At 47.1% G+C, this 22324-nt stretch overlaps 1 protein-coding gene across 1 annotated transcript in view; it reads right to left on the bottom strand.

Annotated features, from left to right (window-relative positions):
- Positions 1-219: 219 nt before the first annotated feature.
- Positions 220-22324, bottom strand: part of ISX (intestine specific homeobox) — a 43539-nt gene continuing 21434 nt past the window's right edge. Inside the window, exons 4-5 of the mRNA XM_077469174.1 lie at positions 5467-5583; positions 220-3292 (exon numbers count right to left, since the gene is read on the bottom strand). Of these exons, the coding sequence (XP_077325300.1) occupies positions 3053-3292; positions 5467-5583 (357 nt within the window). The 3' untranslated portion in view covers positions 220-3052. The remainder of the gene's footprint in view (positions 3293-5466; positions 5584-22324) is intronic.

The following is a 22324-nucleotide window of genomic DNA, read 5'->3' as shown; positions in this document are numbered from 1 at the left end:
TGGCCTTTTTGCACTGGTTGCTTAAAGTGAACTTTCTCTGGGACATTATACTTTGAACCAAACAGTTCTGTCAACTCCTTTAGCTGTTGATCACTGGTGCAGTCAGTACATTTTTTTGCAGTGAAACATTCAACCTTGTCCAATGAAGTGAGGGCAATTTTCCAGAAACAATGAAACATTCCTCTTCCCCGCAGTACAAAAGTTATTTGACTGACTTACTGCTTGTTCTATTATTTTTTATTATAATAAAAGGTGAAAACATAAAAATTGCCAATATAACTGTTAAAATAAGTTATTACAATTTTAAAACATTAGGTGCCACCAGGACTGGCGGGGGTGTCAATCCCACTTGTCCATCATGCAGAAAAATATTTATGAGAGCGGAATGGAGATTGTAACACTATAGTAAGCGGGATTTCCCTAAAACCATTATACTAAAATGGACTTTACCCATTTTATTGAATACATTTTTGGCATGTCACAATATGAAGTAATAATTTTTGGGTTTTTTTCAATCCAAATTTTATAATTAATAACATGTCCTTGAACTCCAGTTCAGTCACTTTGTATAAACTGAGATGTCACCAGTCTGCTGCAGGCAGGGGAAAGCATTTTCTCAGTCTCCTCTCCCAAGTAAGAGTCTGTAGGCAGGGCTGAACTGTGAGGGGAGTTAGAACACCTGTCGGGTTTTTATTGCTGTGTGACTTATTTTCCCCATGACACCCACCACCCCCTCTCATTCCTTGTTTTGATGTCAATAGAACAGGATATGAGATGTGTCCAAAGTGGATAAAGCAAGACAAAATTGAAAAAGTTCTCACGGCTACCTACTCTATCAAATACTAAATACGTTTTGGCTGGAAATAGGCTTTTAGCCTACCAGCAGCACAAAGGCTGTAATTAATCAAATTGCAATATCACATACAAAGTGCTAAATAGTGCTTAAGACTAAGGCATAAGCAGTAAAAATGTTCTGAAATGTCATCTCCAATTGATCCCAATGCATTTTTCAGAAATTTTATGTAAGTAAAGATTTCCATTTTGGTCACCCCCACCTAGGAGTGAGAAATTTTGCTACTTGTATGTATGGTGAAGTGTACTGGAATTAATTAGAGGCAAATTTAGCAGAAATTAAAGTAGAATTTCAGGATAAAGCTAACCACTCTTAAAAATAACAACACCCCCTCCTAATACCCATTCTAACATGTGTAAGAAAGATCTGTATGCTTATCTATTTTCACATGAGCTGGCTCCCCTATTTCAGTCATTGGTGGCTGCAGGGGAGAGGAGGGAGCACCAACAATGGATAGGCCATAGTAAGCCTGTGGGCAAAGTCATTGCTCCCAGGCATTGCTAGTCCTTCTTGAGCACTTTCTTACATAGGTTAGTCAGAATAGGTGTTAGGAGGGGGAAGAGAGCGTTTTAAGATTAGAAAGGCCTTTTCCTGGAATCCTAGTTTAAAATTACATATGAAAACAATGGTTGAAAGGCTATTCTAACATGCCTTAAGTGTACTTTAAGGTCTCATTGACACTTGAGAATAGGACTATTTGTGGTTACCCATGGGATACACAGCATGGTTCCCTGCTATTAAGCCGGCCATGCATGGATCGAAATTTGTCTGGTTTAGCCGATTTTAAACCATGCATGGGCACCCTGGCTGTATCACTTGACTTGTGTACAACCAGCCTGTCTGTTTTTTCCGGCATGATTAATGCTGCCAGCTATAGCAACACTAATCATTGTGTTCTGCTGGCAGGGAAGGCTTCCCATGCTTCCCACCAGCAAAACACAATAGCACTGCAGGAGAGATTCCCCCATTAACACTGACTGTGTTGATGAGTCAGCGGAGCAATTTTCTTTCCTTCCACCTGTGGTGGAAGTTAAGAAAATTGCATAAGCTATGGCCTGCCTTAACTGTAGGTGGGAAGCCCCATTGAAAGCAATGTGAACCTGGCAGCACCCGCAGCTATTCGTGGCTGTTCACATGTATTTGCTCATTCTGTGATTACCTGCAGATGATCGGCCCCAAATGCAGACTGTCTGCTTTCAATGGGGGCTTTCAATGGGAATCCTGTTGTATCTCCTGCTGGTAACCATAAACGGGCCCCATTTGCAAGTGTGAATGGGGCCTTACAAGTCTTATAAGCTGTTGCACCTTGATGAACCACATTAAAAGCTGAAATATCAGATTGGGAGTCCGGACTCTTTTCTTAACACCAAGTGTTACGGCAAATCTTGTTAAGTATCAAAGTGCTGCATTTTCCATAAAAAGGCCTTTTGGTGGAAGTAAAATAATAATAAAAAAAAAATAAAAAATTGGTATCACACAGTAGTGGGGAAAGCAACATTTAGCAGTTGGTGTATTTCAGTTTTTACTAGTTGAATTTTAATTATTTGAGACTCAGAAAAATTCTTGGTCATTGTCATTGTTCTCTAACCGAGGATTAAAACGGAAACTCATTAAAGGAAAAAAAGAATATATTCAAGCATTGTGCGTACAGCGTTAAAATTTGTAGCCCACCAGCAGATGGGATAATGAAGGTTTTGCCTCGCGTTCGTCTTGAAAATTTCTCTCTAGAAAGCTTTTTGTTAAGCTATCCAACCAATGGACCTTCTACTGCATGGCCCCCCGTCCCATTTTCCATCTCCCATCCACATCAATCCTTAGAGCCAAGCGCTCGACTACTCTTCCAAAGTGGTCCCAAGTCTCAGAGTTAAACGGACTTCCGAAACATCTGCTCACTCTCTCCATTTTCATCTACAAATTGCCCGCTTGCCTATAAATAAATTATAAGATAATTTAATTGTGTATGTTCTTGGTTACGGCACTGTTTGCTTCTCAGAAATTTTTAAACAACAGATGAATGGCTTTCTGTGCCGGAGTCGGGCTTGTTGTCCTCTAGAGGGGAGCAATTAAAGGCTTGCTGTTAGTTACAGATATATTCTTCCACCAAGCAAAGCGCCGGTCCCATCTGCTCAATCTAGGATTGTAGCTTTCTCCTGTAATAGGAATGTGGATGAGATGCTGATACGACAACCTGGTGGACAATCAACTTTTATGGTAGTAGTAATGTTCCTGATTTATATTGGAGTGGCCAAGTTGATGTTCTAGTCGAGTCTCTGGGGAAATAGAGTGTAGCAAGGATAAGGTTTTATCTTGACTCGTAAAGGCCTGGTGTGAAGTCAAGGTCATCAAACCAGGGATCATAATCGAGGTTGGATACCTGTGAAAAGGTAGGTAGTATGTTGGCTGCAACTCCATACCTGGTGTCCGCTGCAGGCTGTAGTCCTGTGGGTTAAAAGGAATCGTTTCATGAAATCATGAGATTATATTTTTGAAGGTAAATACTATTTTTAATCCATTTGCCAAAATATATTATAACTTTTTTGGCCTAAGAGTTTTGCATGAAAGTAGAACTAAATGCAAAACTTATTTTTTTCATTTTGTAAGGGAGGCTTATAACCACAATTTTTTTTTTTATTTGTCATCAGTGTCCCCACTTGGTAAATTTCCCATTACTTCCTGTCCTATAGTCAAAACAGGAATCCTGAAGAAATCCCTCCAAGATGAGGAAATTTCTGTCACCTGAACTAGTGCCTCCTTTAAAAGATTTCCCCTCCATTTCTTGTCTGGTGGCAACCCAAAATTTAGGATTGGGACTTTCACTTTAGGTGATAGAAGTAAACAAGACAAATAGGGAGTATAAATCTGCCAACCGTACACGGAGTGAATTTTTTTCTGTGGTTGCAGAAAAGAAATTTGCTCGATTCCAAAGTGTCTGTGTTGATGAGAGAATCCCTCCTGCCAGGCCATTGTCTTCTCCTGGCGGGGGGCAGGGGGGTTGCGGTGAAGCTATGTCCGCTGGGAGAAGCGATTATCGCCAGTGGCTATAGTAACCATGAAAATCGCAAGAGAATCCGGCATTCAGGTTGTACCCAAGTTGATCGATTGATCAACTTGGTACATTCAGCCTGCCCATTAACAGTTCAAATCTCAGCTGGTTCCTGCTGAACAGGTGTTCTGTCCAAAAATGTCCGCCTATCGAATAGTGTCCGCCCCGTACTGCACAGGCGCAGCGCTTGCGCAGTATGGAGCACAAGGAGATTCGGAAAATCTCCAAAGATGAAGGGCGCCTGCGCCATGAGTCCAGGTGCAAGTCCCACCACCCAAGTGGACATAGGGCTGCACATAGAGGGCCCCTCGTAGGCTCGCTTCGCTAGCAACGCTTCGCTTGCCACGCTTTGCTTGCCACGCTTCGGGCACGGCCTCGCTTCACTCTGCTCTTTTTTATTCTAACTCTATGTCCACTTGGATGGTGGGGCTTGAACCTGGACTCATGGCGCCGTTGATGTTCGGATATTTTCGGAATCTGCTTGTCATGTGTACTGCTCATGCGCAGTACACAGCGAACACTATCCGACAGGGGACAGTATTTGACAGGGCACCGGCCAAGATTCAAACCATGTATGGTTGGCCTAGCGGGGGCACAGGCAGCAATAAGAACCTGTCAGGTGTTCTAATTCCTCTCTGATCTAAAACTAACCTTTAGTTATACTTTATATTATTCATTGCTGGTTTCCCTATACAGTAAAACCTGTTTTGAGAGCATTTTGCAAGACAAACAAAATGTTTTCATAAATTTTGACTTGATATACAAGCGATGTCTTGATATACAAGTAGCGTCAAGTCACAACTGAGTATGAAAGACAAGAGAGGCACCTCTAAGTGTAGCAATATGGTTAAGCCAAGACAATAAACTGCATTTAATGATGGTACAACATTTAGCAACTCACATCCTCCCCCTAACTCATTATCCTCAGCAATGTCATCCCTTTCACTCTGCGCTCCACAAACTGTTCAAGCCTTCGCTTTCAGATCGCTCTACTGCAGGGTAGTCTTCCCAGTCACAATTGCAGACTGACAGCGGTGAGAGCCGGCGGTGCGGAGGATGATCTCTGTGGACAGCTTTACCCCAAATGCCTGCATACTTAGATGTGCCAGTTTTAATCATCAACCATGTGAGTTGCTGAATTTTGTACCTTTATTAAATGTAACCATAGTGCTACACTTAGAGGCGCCTCTCTTCTCTTTAATACTCTGTAGCTCCTGCTGGATTTTGCTTCTAACCCCCTTGTGGAGGCTTCCATTTGTTTATGGACATTTTTATGGTTACACAACCTATCACATTGCTATAATATTTTTATATGGACTATAAACTGAAAAACCTATGAATAAATGGTTGTGGAACGAATCATCTAAGTCTCCATTATTTCTTATAGGTAAATTTACTTTGATATACAAGTGCTTTGGATTACAAGCATGTTTCCGAATCGAGTTATGCTCGCAATCCAAGGTTTTACTGTACCAAAAAAAAATGCAGTTTATTGTCTTGGCTTCATTACTACCCAATCATTACAGCTCCCAAACTATCCATCTGTGTGCTCTGCCCCATAACTGCTTACCATTATGCCTGTAGTTGGTGCAGGAATCATGTCTGCTGTGGTTAGGTGCTGGAGGCCTCCAAAATTACCTAGTTTTTCATATTTTCTCCACTTCGCTCTACGATTTTGAAACCAAATCTTGAATTTAAAGATAATAGAACAAAACACAATTAGTCAACTTGATTACAAAATATTACTGTATATCAGAAAGTCATCCTTTTTAAAGGAGGAGTCTCTTTTAGAGGCTTTTACAATAGCAACCGAGATGGTTCTGTATGTTTGTGCTCCTGAATAGTGATGGCCGAACGGTTCGCCCGGCGGTCGTTTCGCGGCGAATTTCCGACTTTCGCCGTCCGCGGGTTCGAACGCCTTTTTCCGTCGTTCGCCCCGGCGGACTTACGTGTTTAATGTATACAAGAACTTTAACCTTTCGTGACACGTTTATCATGTGTTACAGGACAACCAATTGAGACATGACAGCTCATGGACACTTGGACATTCCCCCTAACCTATAAATACACCCGATCCGGTGGCCATTTTACATTCTTTCTTCTGTCACTGTAGGGAAAGGATCCTGTGTGGAGTAGGGACAGAGAAAACGCTAGCTATTTGGTACACAAAAGTTCTTTTCAGGACTGGTATAGGTGTTAGGTCAGCAGCCTGAGTTTCTTTTGTCAGTTTAGATAAAGGGACAGAGCGCTGTATGCTGCTATTTTAGGGACAGCTCAGCCAGATTAGTCTTTCTTCATCATCATCATCATCATCATCATTAGCTGTTACTATCAGGTCCACAAAAGAGCTGTTCCAGCTAATCGTTCCAGCCTACTCTTTTTTGCCAATTTGTATAGGGACAGGCAGGAAGCAGTGTGTCAGGCAGTGAGGATAATTTTAAAGACTTGCTGTTACTATTAGTTCCACAAAGGTTCTTTTCAGGACTGGTATCAGTGGTACGGTAATAGGCTTGTACACGTATAATATTCTTTCTTCCAAATATAGAAAGAATATTATACTTGACTGCTGCCCTTCTGCTGCAGTCTGCTAATCATTCACAACTCACTTGTTCCACAAAGCTCTTTATCAGGACTGGTAACTTGGTCTGTCTAGGGTGCTACGGTACATAGGCTTGGGTGCGGTACAGTCTGCTGTTCTGTAAGGACCGCTATCGGTCCACAATACATAGGGTTGCCGTGCACTACTGCTGACCGCTGCCCTATACTGCAGCAGTCCTTCATTGGTATAGGGACTGACGTACAGTCTGCTAATCACTAACACACAACCTGCTTGGTCCACAAAAGTTCTTATAAGGACTGGTAACTTGGTATAGGGTGCTACGGTACATAGGCCTGAGTGCGTTACAGTCTGCTGTTCTGTAAGGACCGCTATCGGTCCACAATACATAGGGTTGCCGTGCACTACTGCTGACCGCTGCCCTATACTGCAGCAGTCCTTCAGCGGTATAGGGACTGACGCACAGTCTGCTAAACACTAACACACAACCTGCTTGGTCCACAAAAGTTTTTATAAGGACTGGTAACTTGGTATAGGGTGCTACGGTACATAGGCCTGAGTGCAGTACAGTCTGCTGTTCTGTAAGGACCGCTATCGGTCCACAATACATAGGGTTGCCGTGCACTACTGCTGACCGCTGCCCTATACTGCAGCAGTCCTTCATTGGTATAGGGACTGACGTACAGTCTGCTAATCACTAACACACAACCTGCTTGGTCCACAAAAGTTCTTATAAGGACTGGTAACTTGGTATAGGGTGCTACGGTACATAGGCCTGAGTGCGTTACAGTCTGCTGTTCTGTAAGGACCGCTATCGGTCCACAATACATAGGGTTGACGTGCACCACTGCTGACCGCTGCCCTATACTGCAGCAGTCCTTCAGCGGTATAGGGACTGACGTACAGTCTGCTAAACACTAATACACAACCTGCTTGGTCCACAAAAGTTCTTATAAGGACTGGTAACTTGGTATAGGGTGCTACGGTACATAGGCTTGAGTGCGGTACAGTCTGCTGTTCTGTAAGGACCGCTATCGGTCCACAATACATAGGGTTGCCGTGCACTACTGCTGACCGCTGCCCTATACTGCAGCAGTCCTTCATTGGTATAGGGACTGACGTACAGTCTGCTAATCACTAACACACAACCTGCTTGTTCCACAAAAGTTCTTATAAGGACTGGTAACTTGGTATAGGGTGCTACGGTACATAGGCTTGAGTGCGGTACAGTCTGCTGTTCTGTAAGGACCGCTATCGGTCCACAATAGATAGGGTTGACGTGCACCACTGCTGACCGCTGCCCTATACTGCAGCAGTCCTTCAGCGGTATAGGGACTGACGTACAGTCTGCTAAACACTAATACACAACCTGCTTGGTCCACAAAAGTTCTTATAAGGACTGGTAACTTGGTATAGGGTGCTACGGTACATAGGCTTGAGTGCGGTACAGTCTGCTGTTCTGTAAGGACCGCTATCGGTCCACAATAGATAGGGTTGACGTGCACCACTGCTGACCGCTGCCCTATACTGCAGCAGTCCTTCAGCGGTATAGGGACTGACGTACAGTCTGCTAAACACTAATACACAACCTGCTTGGTCCACAAAAGTTCTTATAAGGACTGGTAACTTGGTATAGGGTGCTACGGTACATAGGCTTGAGTGCGGTACAGTCTGCTGTTCTGTAAGGACCGCTATAGGTCCACAATAGATAGGGTTGACGTGCACCACTGCTGACCGCTCACCTATACTGCAGCAGTCCTTCAGCGGTATAGGGACTGACGCACAGTCTGCTAAACACTAACACACAACCTGCTTGGTCCACAAAAGTTTTTATAAGGACTGGTAACTTGGTATAGGGTGCTACGGTACATAGGCCTGAGTGCGTTACAGTCTGCTGTTCTGTAAGGACCGCTATCGGTCCACAATACATAGGGTTGCCGTGCACTACTGCTGACCGCTGCCCTATACTGCAGCAGTCCTTCATTGGTATAGGGACTGACGTACAGTCTGCTAATCACTAACACACAACCTGCTTGGTCCACAAAAGTTCTTATAAGGACTGGTAACTTGGTATAGGGTGCTACGGTACATAGGCCTGAGTGCGTTACAGTCTGCTGTTCTGTAAGGACCGCTATCGGTCCACAATACATAGGGTTGACGTGCACCACTGCTGACCGCTGCCCTATACTGCAGCAGTCCTTCAGCGGTATAGGGACTGACGTACAGTCTGCTAAACACTAATACACAACCTGCTTGGTCCACAAAAGTTCTTATAAGGACTGGTAACTTGGTATAGGGTGCTACGGTACATAGGCTTGAGTGCGGTACAGTCTGCTGTTCTGTAAGGACCGCTATCGGTCCACAATACATAGGGTTGCCGTGCACTACTGCTGACCGCTGCCCTATACTGCAGCAGTCCTTCATTGGTATAGGGACTGACGTACAGTCTGCTAATCACTAACACACAACCTGCTTGTTCCACAAAAGTTCTTATAAGGACTGGTAACTTGGTATAGGGTGCTACGGTACATAGGCTTGAGTGCGGTACAGTCTGCTGTTCTGTAAGGACCGCTATCGGTCCACAATAGATAGGGTTGACGTGCACCACTGCTGACCGCTGCCCTATACTGCAGCAGTCCTTCAGCGGTATAGGGACTGACGTACAGTCTGCTAAACACTAATACACAACCTGCTTGGTCCACAAAAGTTCTTATAAGGACTGGTAACTTGGTATAGGGTGCTACGGTACATAGGCTTGAGTGCGGTACAGTCTGCTGTTCTGTAAGGACCGCTATCGGTCCACAATAGATAGGGTTGACGTGCACCACTGCTGACCGCTGCCCTATACTGCAGCAGTCCTTCAGCGGTATAGGGACTGACGTACAGTCTGCTAAACACTAATACACAACCTGCTTGGTCCACAAAAGTTCTTATAAGGACTGGTAACTTGGTATAGGGTGCTACGGTACATAGGCTTGAGTGCGGTACAGTCTGCTGTTCTGTAAGGACCGCTATAGGTCCACAATAGATAGGGTTGACGTGCACCACTGCTGACCGCTCACCTATACTGCAGCAGTCCTTCAGCGGTATAGGGACTAAGAGTTTTGTCACAGGGTCATTTAAAAAATGACATGCAGAGGAAGAGGCAGGCCCTTCCGCAGGGGTGGTAGGGGTAGGGCAGGAGCAACAGGCTTGAGCCAAAGTGGGAAGTTGCAGAAGGTGCGTTCAATTACTTTAAAGGATGCACCAGACTTGGTTGAGTGGCTCGCTCAGCCTTACTCTTCTGCACCCTCCTCATCCTCTCGATCTGCACCCTCTTCTTCACTCTCTGCTATGTGCACCCCCAAAGACACTACCACCAACAACACGACCACCACCACCACCACCACATACCTTCCGCTTGAGTCACTGGAATTATTTTCCGATCCATATCAAGAGGACATTTCTGATGCGCAGCCACTCTTGGTATTGGATCAGGAAGAGGAGGTAGCAACAAGCGCTACTCAGCAGTCTGACGCCAGTACCCAGATCAGCCCAAGGAGGAGGTTGGTCCCCGGTGTTGCTGCCTACTCTACTTATAGCGGTGGGGAAGGTGACGTTGATGATGACGTGTCTAGTGATGTCACGTGGGTGCCCACAAGAGAGGAAGAGGAGGGGAGTTCAGAGGGAGATATGGACCAGCAGATAGGGAGGAGAAGCAGCAATGACTTACATTGCACAGCAGGGACAAAGCAGACTGCAAATGTATCAGGAGCGAGTCATCGACCATGTACGGTCACATCTGGCGCTCCCAGGACACCGGCACATGGCTCCGCAGTGTGGGCTTTTTTTAACGTGTCCGCTGCTGACAATAGCGTTGCCATCTGCAATCTTTGCAGTCAACGCGTTAGTCGCGGTAAGCCCAATACTCACCTAGGGACGACCGCCTTAAGAAGGCACATGAGCAGCCATCACCGAGCCCAGTGGGAGCAACGGAACACACAAAGCCACACTGCAGGCTCTCACCGTCCAGCCTCGTCTTCTACTTCTCCTTCTCCTCTCTCCTCACAATTGTCCTCCACTCCACCTTCCATCACGCCAAGCTCACATTTTTCTGCAAAAAGGCAGGCTTCCGTGGGCCTAATGTTTGAGCGTAAAAAAATGATGACGCCGGATAACCCTCTTGCCCAACGGTTGGCGGCTGGCTTGTCAGAACTCATAGCCCGCCAACTACTGCCATATAAACTGGTGGACTCGGAGGCCTTTCGCAAATTTGTGGCCATTGGAACACCACAATGGAAGGTCCCAGGAAGGAAGTATTTCTCAGAGAAGGGCATCCCAGAGCTATATGGCCATGTTCAGCGGCAAGTGAATGTATCTCTGGCACACAGTGTCGGTGCCAAGATACATCTGACCACAGACACGTGGTCTAGCAAACACGGGCAGGGAAGGTATATCAGTTTTACTGCCCACTGGGTGAACCTTCTGACGGCCGTCAAGCATGTAACCCGTGGCACCCGTGTAGATTTGGTTTTACCGCCACGGATTGCATGCAGGCCTGACTCTTCTTCTCCTCCTCCTACTCCATCCTCCTCCCTCTCCTCCTCAGCTGCCTCCTCCTTTTCCGCTGCTAGCGTCTCTTCCACTGCACCGCCCAAGCTCCCCAGAACCTATTCCACATGCCAGGTGAGACGTTGCCATGCCGTGCTGCGTCTGTTGTGCCTGGAAGCAAAGAGCCACACTGGCCCGGCACTCCTTTCAGCTTTGCGTTCACAGGCAGATGAGTGGCTAACACCGCTCAATTTGACAGTTGGTAAAGTGGTGTGTGACAACGGTGCCAATCTGCTTAGCGCATTGAAACAGGGCAAAATCACGCACGTGCCGTGCATGGCACACGTCTTAAACTTGGTCGTGCAGCGATTCCTTGTCAAATACCCTGGGGTCCAGGACATCTTGCGGCAGGCAAGGAAAATCTCGGCCCATTTCAGAAGATCTTACACGGCCATGGCTCGCCTTGCTGACATTCAGCGGCGACACCATCTGCCGGTCAGACGTCTTATTTGCGATTGCCCGACGCGATGGAACTCAACCTTCTATATGCTTGATAGGCTGCTCCAGCAGAAACGTGCAGTTAACGTCTACCTGTATGAACTCTGCGAAAGAAACGGTTCTGGGGAGCTGGGTTTTTTTTCACCGCGCCAGTGGCTGCTCATGCGCGACACATGCAGACTTCTGCGGCCATTTGAGGAGATCACCAAACTGGTCAGTCGCAGCCATGGCGCCATCAGTGACATGGTACCTTATGCCTTCTTTCTGGAGCGTGCATTGCGTCGTGTCATTGATCAGGCTGTGGAGGAGCAGGAGCGGGAAGATGAGGAAGTCGCAATGCTGGATGAATTCCCAGGGGGGGCTACTCTATCTGAGACAAGTCAACAACAGGAGTCTGATGAGGAGTCAGAGGAGGATGGTGCCGGGGCGGATGAGCAGGAGCAAGAAGAGCATGCTTTAAACCTTTCTGGGATCCCTGTTGTGCGAGGATGGGGAGAGGAGAATGAAGAGGACGACATTATCCTGGATGATGAGCAGGAGCCAGGCCACCACACCGCTTCCACTTTAGTGCAAATGGGGGCCTTCATGCTCCAGTGTTTTAATAGGGACCCCCGTATAAAAAGCATGAGGGTCAAGGACCAGTACTGGGTGGCAACGTACTTAGACCCCCGGTACAAACACAAAATGGCGGAAATGTTACCGCCGTCGCAGAGGGCTGTCAGAATGCAGCACTTCCAGGCCTTGCTTCGAGAAATGCTGCATTCTGCTTTTGCGTGCGCTGGCAGAGGAGCAATTCCCACTCCCAGAGAAGGATTTGCGGGTACCAATCCAACAGCGCCTGCAAGAAGAGGCCGGTTTGAAGATGTGTTGGTGACTTCGGATATGAGGTCATTCTTTCAGCCGACCCATCGACAGGTGTCATCCGGATCCAGCATCAGGGAACGCCTAGACCGTCAGGTGTCCGACTACATTGGGTTAACGGCCGATGTGGACGCTCTGAGGAGTGATGAACCCCTAGACTACTGGGTGGGCAGGCTTGACCTCTGGCCAGAGCTTGCCCAATTTGCAATCGAACTGTTGGCTTGCCCCTCATCCAGTGTCCTGTCCGAAAGGACGTTCAGCGCAGCAGGGGGGATTGTGACCGATAAGCGTACTCGCCTAGCTCACCACAGTGTTAACTACCTCACATTTCTAAAAATGAATGAGGCATGGATCTCGGAGGAATTCAACACATGTGATCAGTAGACCATGTATATGTCTATAAACAATTTTTGGAATCAAGCACACAGACCTTCTTAATTCATTTGGCTCACTTCCCTGACCCAAAAAAGCACACCGTACTATATGCCCCTACCCTCCTCTTTGAAGAGGTTGAGCGGTGTCATATTTCTACTGGGGCTGCTTATTATGAGGGGTTCCCACCATCCCTGTGCTGTGCTGACTTCCTCCTGGGTGTTCTTATTATGAGGGGCTCCCACCATCCCTGTGCTGTGCTGACTTCCTCCTGGGGGTTCTTATTATGAGGGGATCACACCATCCCTGTGCTGTGCTGACTTCCTCCTGGGGCTGCTTACGGTGCTGCTGTCAGCGCTGTATGTCACGGAGCTGCTGTCAGCGCTGTATGTCACGGAGCTGCTGTCAGCGCTGTATGTCACGGAGCTGCTGTCAGCGCTGTATGTCACGGAGCTGCTGTCAGCGCTGTATGTCACGGAGCTGCTGTCAGCGCTGTATGTCACGGAGCTGCTGTCAGCGCTGTATGTCACGGAGCTGCTGTCAGCGCTGTATGTCACGGAGCTGCTGTCAGCGCTGTATGTCACGGAGCTGCTGTCAGCGCTGTATGTCACGGAGCTGCTGTCAGCGCTGTATGTCACGGAGCTGCTGTCAGCGCTGTATGTCACGGAGCTGCTGTCAGCGCTGTATGTCACGGAGCTGCTGTCAGCGCTGTATGTCACGGTGCTGCTGTCAGCGCTGTATGTCACGGAGCTGCTGTCAGCGCTGTATGTCACGGAGCTGCTGTCAGCGCTGTATGTCACGGTGCTGCTGTCAGCGCTGTATGTCACGGAGCTGCTGTCAGCGCTGTATGTCACGGAGCTGCTGTCAGCGCTGTATGTCACGGAGCTGCTGTCAGCGCTGTATGTCACGGAGCTGCTGTCAGCGCTGTATGTCACGGAGCTGCTGTCAGCGCTGTATGTCACGGAGCTGCTGTCAGCGCTGTATGTCACGGAGCTGCTGTCAGCGCTGTATGTCACGGTGCTGCTGTCAGCGCTGTATGTCACGGAGCTGCTGTCAGCGCTGTATGTCACGGAGCTGCTGTCAGTGCTGTATGTCACGGAGCTGCTGTCAGCGCTGTATGTCACGGAGCTGCTGTCAGCGCTGTATGTCACGGAGCTGCTGTCAGCGCTGTATGTCACGGTGCTGCTGTCAGCGCTGTATGTCACGGAGCTGCTGTCAGCGCTGTATGTCACGGAGCTGCTGTCAGCGCTGTATGTCACGGAGCTGCTGTCAGCGCTGTATGTCACGGAGCTGCTGTCAGCGCTGTATGTCACGGAGCTGCTGTCAGCGCTGTATGTCACGGTGCTGCTGTCAGCGCTGTATGTCACGGAGCTGCTGTCAGCGCTGTATGTCACGGAGCTGCTGTCAGTGCTGTATGTCACGGAGCTGCTGTCAGCGCTGTATGTCACGGAGCTGCTGTCAGCGCTGTATGTCACGGAGCTGCTGTCAGCGCTGTATGTCACGGTGCTGCTGTCAGCGCTGTATGTCACGGAGCTGCTGTCAGCGCTGTATGTCACGGAGCTGCTGTCAGCGCTGTATGTCACGGAGATGCTGTCAGCGCTGTATGTCACGGAGCTGCTGTCAGCGCTGTATGTCACGGAGCTGCTGTCAGCGCTGTATGTCACGGTGCTGATGTCAGTGCTCTGTATTACGGTGCTGCTGTCAGTGCTCTGTATCTCCTGCACCCTCTTGTTTGCCTACCCTGGTCCCTGACCTTCCCTCTCCTCCATTGCCTTCATTAGCTCCATAGTCCTGAATTGTCAGAACAATTTCCCAAATAAAAAAAAAATGCTTGTAGTTATCGATCCCAAATTCACCTCATACATGTATTATGCTATTGTCCAGGTGGTGGGACTACGTGCTACCCCCTAATAATTACCCCGTGGCCGCAAATTCGACCTAAAGGTTTGCGAAATTCGCCTCCCATTGAAGTCAATGGAGCCCGCGGCGAACGGTCGTTTTCGCGAACGTTTGTGTCCGTTCGCGTTTCGCGTTCGCGAAACGTCCCGTCGGAAGTTCGTCCATCACTACTCCTGAAGTGTAGTCATGTGATTGAATAAGGACAGCAAAATACTACACACAGCCTATTTAACTACGTAACAATGTAACAGTGTTGACTAGACTAATTTGTTATTAATTTCGTATTGCTATATTATAGATATCATTATAGTATTTAAATCATAATTTGTTTCATTTAGGCATGCCAGCTCTGCAGTGTTTTGCCTATAATCCTCTTCTTCCAGACAATTCCATACAATACTTGGGACTGGCGGAGTTGCAGCAATGGGGAGCTAATCACACTCTTCTGCAGTGTTCAATGCTGTTAATCTAATGGTGGGAGCTGGCTGACAGGAGGAGAGAACAAAGTAAGTAGTGTAAGGACCTTATTATTGTGCTGCTGTTCCTTTATTGTCCAGTCAGCAAGCTAGGGTGAATCAGGGACCACAATGAAGTTCTTTACTGCGGCGGAGAACTAAGAGGTCAGATTCTTTCTATGCAGTGTGACAGCAACATGTTAATCATAATACTGGCTAAACAGAACTGAAAATGCTATGGCAGATAATACTATTCATATATACTGTATAATGTACAGTGTATGTATGGGAGCCTACATAGTATAAATAGCTAAATACATCCCATATGCATCAAAACAAATGGTGTTCAAATTATTACAGTTGGTTTCTTTCAACAAGCAGCCACATCCTGTCCCCTGCCAGCATGCTATAGAGAGGACCCTCGCTTTTTTTATGGAAGCAGTAGTCTCTCTGCCTAGGTTTGACACTCCCTCTGCTGACTCAGCGCTAGAGCTCTTTAATTAACAGAGAACATCAACTTAGCAATGCTTAAAGTGGTTAAAAACCCTTAACCACTTTCAGACCGGACCATTTTGCTGGTAAATGACCAGAGGTCTTTTTACACTTTGGCACTGCGCTGCTTTAACTGGTAATTGCGCGGTCATGCAATGTTGTACCCAAACAAAATTTGCGTCCTTTTCTTCCCACAAATAGAGCTTTCTTTTGATGGTATTTGATTGCCTCTGCGATTTTTATTTTTTGCGATATAAACGTAAAAAGACCGCAAATTTTGAAAAAAAATGATATTTTCTACTTTTTGTTATTAGAAAAATCCAATAAACTCAATTTTAGTCATACATTTAGGACAAAATGTATTCAGCCACATGTCTTTGGTAAAAAAAAAGTCAATAATTGTATATTTATTGGTTTGCGCAAAAGTTGTCACATCTACAAACTAAGGTACGTTTTCTGGAATTTACGCAGCTTTTAGTTTACGACTGCCTATCTCATTTCTTGAGGTGCTAAAATGACAGGGCAGTACAAAACCCCCCCAAATGACCCCATTTTGGAAAGTAGACCCCCTAAGGAAATTGATAAGAGGCATGTTGAGCCCATTGAATATTTTATTTTTTTGCCTCAAGCGATTGAATAATGACAAAAAAAAAATTTTTTTTTTTTTTTTACACAAAGTTGTCACTAAATGATATATTGCTCACACATGCTATGGGCGTATGTGAAATGACACCCCAAAATAAATTCTGCTGCTTCTCCTGAGTACGGGGATACCACATATGTGGGACTTTTTGGGAGCCTAGCCGCGTACAGGGCCCCGAAAACCAAGCACCGCCTTCAGGCTTTCTAAGGGCGTCAATTTTTGATTTCACGCCTCACTACCTATTACAGTTTTGAAGGCCATAAAATGCCAAGATGGCACAAAACCCCCACAAATGACCCCATTTTAGAAAGTAGACACCCCAAGCTATTTGCTGAGAGGCATGTTGAGTCCATGGAATATTTTATATTTTGCCACAAGTTGCGGGAAAATTACAAACTTTTTTTTTTTTTTTTTTTTTTTCACAAAGTTGTCACTAAATGATATATTGCTCATGCATGCCATGGGCATATGTGAAATGACACCCCAAAATAAATTCTGCTGCTTCTCCTGAGTACGGGGATACCACATATGTGGGACTTTTTGGGAGCCTAGCCGCGTACGGGGCCCCGAAAACCAAGCACCGCCTTCAGGCTTTCTAAGGGCGTAATTTTTTGAGTTCACTTCTCACTACCTATTACAGTTTTGAAGGCCATAAAATGCCAAGATGGCACAAAACCCCCACAAATGACCCCATTTTAGAAAGTAGACACCCCAAGCTATTTGCTGAGAGGCATGTTGAGTCCATGGAATATTTTATATTTTGCCACAAGTTGCGGGAAAATTACAAACTTTTTTTTTTTTTCACAAAGTTGTCACTAAATGATATATTGCTCACGCATGCCATGGGCATATGTGAAATGACACCCCAAAATAAATTCTGCTGCTTCTCCTGAGTACGGGGATACCACATATGTGGGACTTTTTGGGAGCCTAGCCGCGTACGGGGCCCCAAAAACCAAGCACCGCCTTCAGGCTTTCTAAGGGCGTTACAGTTTTGAAGGCCATAAAATGCCAAGATGGCACAAACCCCCCCCCCCCCCAAATGACCCCATTTTAGAAAGTAGACACCCCTAAATTTAGGGGTACACTAGTGAGACTAGGTAATAAATGGCGGGTGCCCTGAAACTATAAAAAAATAACTAACCAACCAGCGTCACCTGTAACAGTTATATGGTGATCACTGGTGAAAGGGTTAACTAGGGGGCAATCAGGGGGCTTTATGCGGTAGTATATGGGGGTCCCTGGCGCTATAAAAAGCTGCGGCGAACCTAAATACCTACCTGCCTAACTAGCGTCACCTGTGACACTAATACAGCGATCAGAAAAACGATCGCTTATTAGGCTGGGTTCACACTGGAGCGATGCGGGAACGCCACGAATGCGCGGCGGGTTCCCGCATCGCATGCCTCCCGGCGGCAGTTCACACTGCCCTATGCGAACTGCTGGGAGTGTCAGTGAAATGTTAATGACACCCCCAGATCAGTTCGCATATCGCAGTGCGATCTGCAAACTTGGATCGCATGGTGTGAACACCCATGCGATCCGATTCTGCTGCGGACCAAAAAAAGGGTCCCGTGCGAGTTTGCGGCGGGTGCGACACGAATTCAGCCATACTATCTGTATAGCTGAACTCGAATCGCACAGAGATCGGATGTGATTTGCACTGCAGTGCGGTGCGAATCACATCCGTTCTCATAAACCGCTGCAATGTGAACCCAGCCTTAGTGACACTGGCGACGGGGGGTGATCACGGGGTTAAACCTTTATTGGGGGGGTTAGGGGGGTACCTTAGAACTAAAGGGGGCTAACCCTAACTGCCCTAACAGTTATTAGTCACAAATGACACCTGCCGGGTGATCAGGGGGTTAAACCTTTATTAGGTAATAAATGGCGGGTGCCCTGAAACTATAAAAAAATAACTAACCAACCAGCGTCACCTGTAACAGTTATATGGTGATCACTGGTGAAAGGGTTAACTAGGGGGCAATCAGGGGGCTTTATGCGGTAGTATATGGGGGTCCCTAGCGCTATAAAAAGCTGCGGCGAACCTAAATACCTACCTGCCTAACTAGCGTCACCTGTGACACTAATACGGCGATCAGAAAAATGATCGCTTATTAGGCTGGGTTCACACTGGAGCGATGCGGAAACGCCGCGAATCCGCGGCGGGTTCCCGCATCGCATGCCTCCCGGCGGCAGTTCACACTGCCCTATGCGAACTGCTGGGAGTGTCAGTGAAATGTTACTGACACCCCCAGATCAGTTCGCATATCGCAGTGCGATCTGCAAACTCGGATCGCATGGTGTGAACACCCATGCGATCCGATTCTGCTGCGGGCCAAAAAAAGGGTCCCGTGCGAATTTGCGGCGGGTGCGGCGGGTGTGGCGGGTGCGGCGGGTGCGGCGAATGGCTGAACTCGAATCGCACAGAGATCGGATGTGATTTGCACTGCAGTGCGGTGCGAATCACATTCGTTCTCATAAACCGCTGCAATGTGAACCCAGCCTTAGTGACACTGGCGACGGGGGGTGATCACGGGGTTAAACCTTTATTGGGGGGGTTAGGGGGGTACATTAGAACTAAAGGGGGCTAACCCTAACTGCCCTAACAGTTATTACAGTCACAAATGACACCAATGCAAAAAAAAAAAAAAAAAAAAAAAAAATGACATTGGTGTCACTGTGACTGGGGGGCAGGGGTAATTGGGGGGGTGATCGGGGGGTAAAGGGGGGGTGTGAGTGTGCCTGGCATGTTCTACTGTGTGTGGGATGTGTTGGTGCAACTCACTGATCCGCTCTCCTCCGTGTCGGAACGAAAAATACCGACACGGAGGAGAGAATACATCACTTCCTCTCCTGTGTTTACATTACAGGAGAGGAAGTGATGTCACCGGGGATTTCCATTCGTCGGGAGCGATCGCGAGGGGGTGGCCATGAATGAATGGCCGTCCCCTCGTCCGGGATCGCTCCCGAACGAAAACCGACCGCCGCAGGCACCGGGCGGGGGCCCGATCGGGCCCCCGACCCGCGGGAGGCAAAGGACGTACATATATGTGCTTATGCCTGCCCGTGCCATTCTGATGACGTACATCGGCGTGAGGCGGTCGGCAAGTGGTTAAAGTGGTTGTTAAATCGGGAGTCCGCCGTTTTTTTTTTTAAAAGCCAGCAGCTACAAATACTTGAGCTGCTGACATTTAAAATAATGACACTTATCCACCCAGCGCGCCCGCGATGTCGGCACCCGAAGCCGATCTCTCGATCGTCTCTCAGGTGCTGCCCCCGCCATCTTGGGTATGGGAATCAGGAAGTGGAGCCTTTCGGCTTAATTTCCCGGTTCCCTACTGTGCATTGCGCGAGTCGCGCTGCGCAATAAGGATGGTCCCCGCTGTCTCTGGGATCCGTGTGTTTCCCAGCAGGCAGCGGGGGACCTTCGGAAAGGGGCGTAGATTCTGCGGAAAGGGGCGTACCTTCTGCAGAATCTACGCCGGAAGTGGGTGCAGATACCTGTACTGTACAGGTACCTGCACCCCCCTCCCCCCTAAAAAAGGTGCCAATTGTGGCGCCGGAGGGGGGGAGGGTTCCAATTTAGGGTGGACCTCCACTTTAAGGAAAACTTTTTTTATCTTAATGCACTCTTTGCATTAAGATAAAAAGCCTTCTGTGTGCAGCAGCCCCTTTCAGCCCCCCCTAATAGTTACTTGAGATCATCTCTATCCAGCAATGTTGCAGCAGTGTCTCGTTTGCCCGGGACTCCCCTCCTCATTGTCTGAGACAGCAGCAGGGCGCCATTGGCTCCCGCTGCTGTCAATCAGTCAGTCAGACAATGTGAGAAAGTGGGGAGGGTCAGGGCGGGGCTAGCTCCATGTCTGAATGGACACAGGGAGCTGTGGCTCAGCTCGGGTGCCCCCATGGCAAGCTGCTTGCTGTGGGGGCACTCAACAGGAGGGAGGGGGCAGGAGCACCAAAGAAAGACCGGAGAAAAGGAGGATCTGGGCGGCTCTGTGCAAATCCACTGCACAGGGAAGGTAAGTATAACATGTTTGTTATGTTTAACTAAGAAAAAACAAGACTTTACAATCACTTTAACTGCTTTCCGACCAGCCGCCGTCATTTTACTGTAAAGGTTGGCACGATCCCACAAACTGTTGTAGCTATACATCGGCTTGCGGGATTGTGATAGCAAGAGCGCGCACGTGCCTGCTGCATTGCGGGGGTGCCGATGCTCGTGGCCGACGTTCACAATGACCGCCGGCCACGAGCAAACGCGGGCACGGGAGAGGCAGAACAGGATCGTGTGTGTGTAAACACACAAATCCCTGTTCTGTGAGGCATGACAGATCGTGAGTTCTTATTATCTAGGACCGTCACTTCCTCTAGGTCAGTCCCCTCCCCCTACAGTTAGAAACAAACATAGGGAACACAGTTAACCCCTTTATCGCCTTTATCGCCATCTAGTGTTAACCCCTTCCCTGCCAGTGCCATTTTTACAGTAACCAGTGCATTTTTATAGCATTGATCGCTGTATAAATTCCAATGCTCCCAAAAATGTGTCAAAAGTGTCTGCCATAATGTCACAGTCCCGATAAAAATCGCAGATAGCCGTCATTACTAGTGTAAAAAAAATAATAATAAAAATATAATAAATGCTATAAATCTATCCCCTATTTTGTAGATGCTATAACTTTTGTGCAAACCAATCAATATACGCTTATTGCAATTTTTTTTTACCAAAAATATGTATAAGAATACATATCAGCCTAAACTGAAAAAAAATTTGCTTTTTAAAAAAAAAAATGGGAATATTTATTATAGCAAAAAGTAAAAAAAAGTTGCTTTTTTTTCCAAAATTGTCGCTATTTTTTTGTTTATAGTGAAAAAAATAAAAACCGCAGAGGTGATCAAATACCACCAAAGGAAAGCTATATATATGGGAAAAAAAGGATGTAAATTTTGTTTAGGTGCAGCATCGCATGACTTCGTAATTGTCAGTTACAGTGACGCAGTGCTGAAGTGGTTAAATATACTCAGTGAAAGGACTAACCTCAGCTGTATTTATTTATCTGCAGCCATCTATATTCTACATCCATTTAAAGTCCAGGATTTACGGTCTTCTTCTAGCGGCAGGGGGCGGGGATGTGATGTCACACTTTGCACAGCATTCAACACACAACATTCGACATTCAAAAAATATTTTGTAACATACAAAATCAATAAACACATTAATCAAAGTGCATAAAAGCATAAAGTGCATCAAAATCTTCTGGTAGCTGGAACGCACGCCAGCTCCGTGGTTTGAGTGGAGCGGCGTCAATCCCCATTATTGTAATAGGTGGGCATTTCCAGTGCTGAAGCGGGCATCATTTATGTAAGCAGCACATTGAAAAGTCAAGAATATAAAGACACACTGTCCAAACTTTATTTGAGGTACTTTGACCATTTGATGCACTTTATGTTTTTATGCACTTTGATTAATGTGTTTATTGATTTTGTACGTTACAAAATATTTATTGAACATCACAGTTTAGTTCACTTAAAGAGGAAGTAAACCCTTTCAAACCACTTTGACCTACAGGTAAGCCTAGATTAAGGCTTACCTGTAGGTCCAAGCAATATCTCCTAAACCTATATGGTTTAGGAGATATTTGCCCGAAAATGGGCACCGCTGTCTACGGCGCATGCGCCGTAGACTGCGGCGCGCAGGCGCACTAAATGCGGCAAGTCCAAGAATGGATTTGCCTAATTTGTCGACTCCCGTGCGCATGCGCGGGAGTGACGTCATCGCGGCTTCGCCGAATGGCAGCGGCGGAGCTGCGAGACACGACTCCCGTGCGCTTGCGCGGGAGTGACGTCATCGCGGCTTCGCCGCTGTCATTCGTCGGAGCTGCGAGACGCCACCAGCAAGATGGATGCGGCGGACTACAGGGGACAGCGGCGACTTCGCTGGCTCCTGTGTCAGGTAAGTGACACATAATGAGCTACTATGCGATGCATAGTAGTCCATTATGCTTTACCTTTGCAGGGAAAAAAAAAGGAAGTAAACCCATCAGGGTTTACTTCCTCTTTAAGATTGTACTATTTACTTGAGTATAACACTCTCGCACAGTTTATTCATTTTTTTTAT

This window comes from Lithobates pipiens, unplaced genomic scaffold, assembly GCF_037356315.1.
Source record: "Lithobates pipiens isolate NorthernLeopardFrog02 unplaced genomic scaffold, aLitPip1_a1.2 Scaffold_8, whole genome shotgun sequence".
Classification (NCBI taxonomy): domain Eukaryota; kingdom Metazoa; phylum Chordata; class Amphibia; order Anura; family Ranidae; genus Lithobates; species Lithobates pipiens.
Note: the sequence above shows the minus strand (reverse complement) of the source record. Positions and strands in the feature narration are given on the sequence as shown.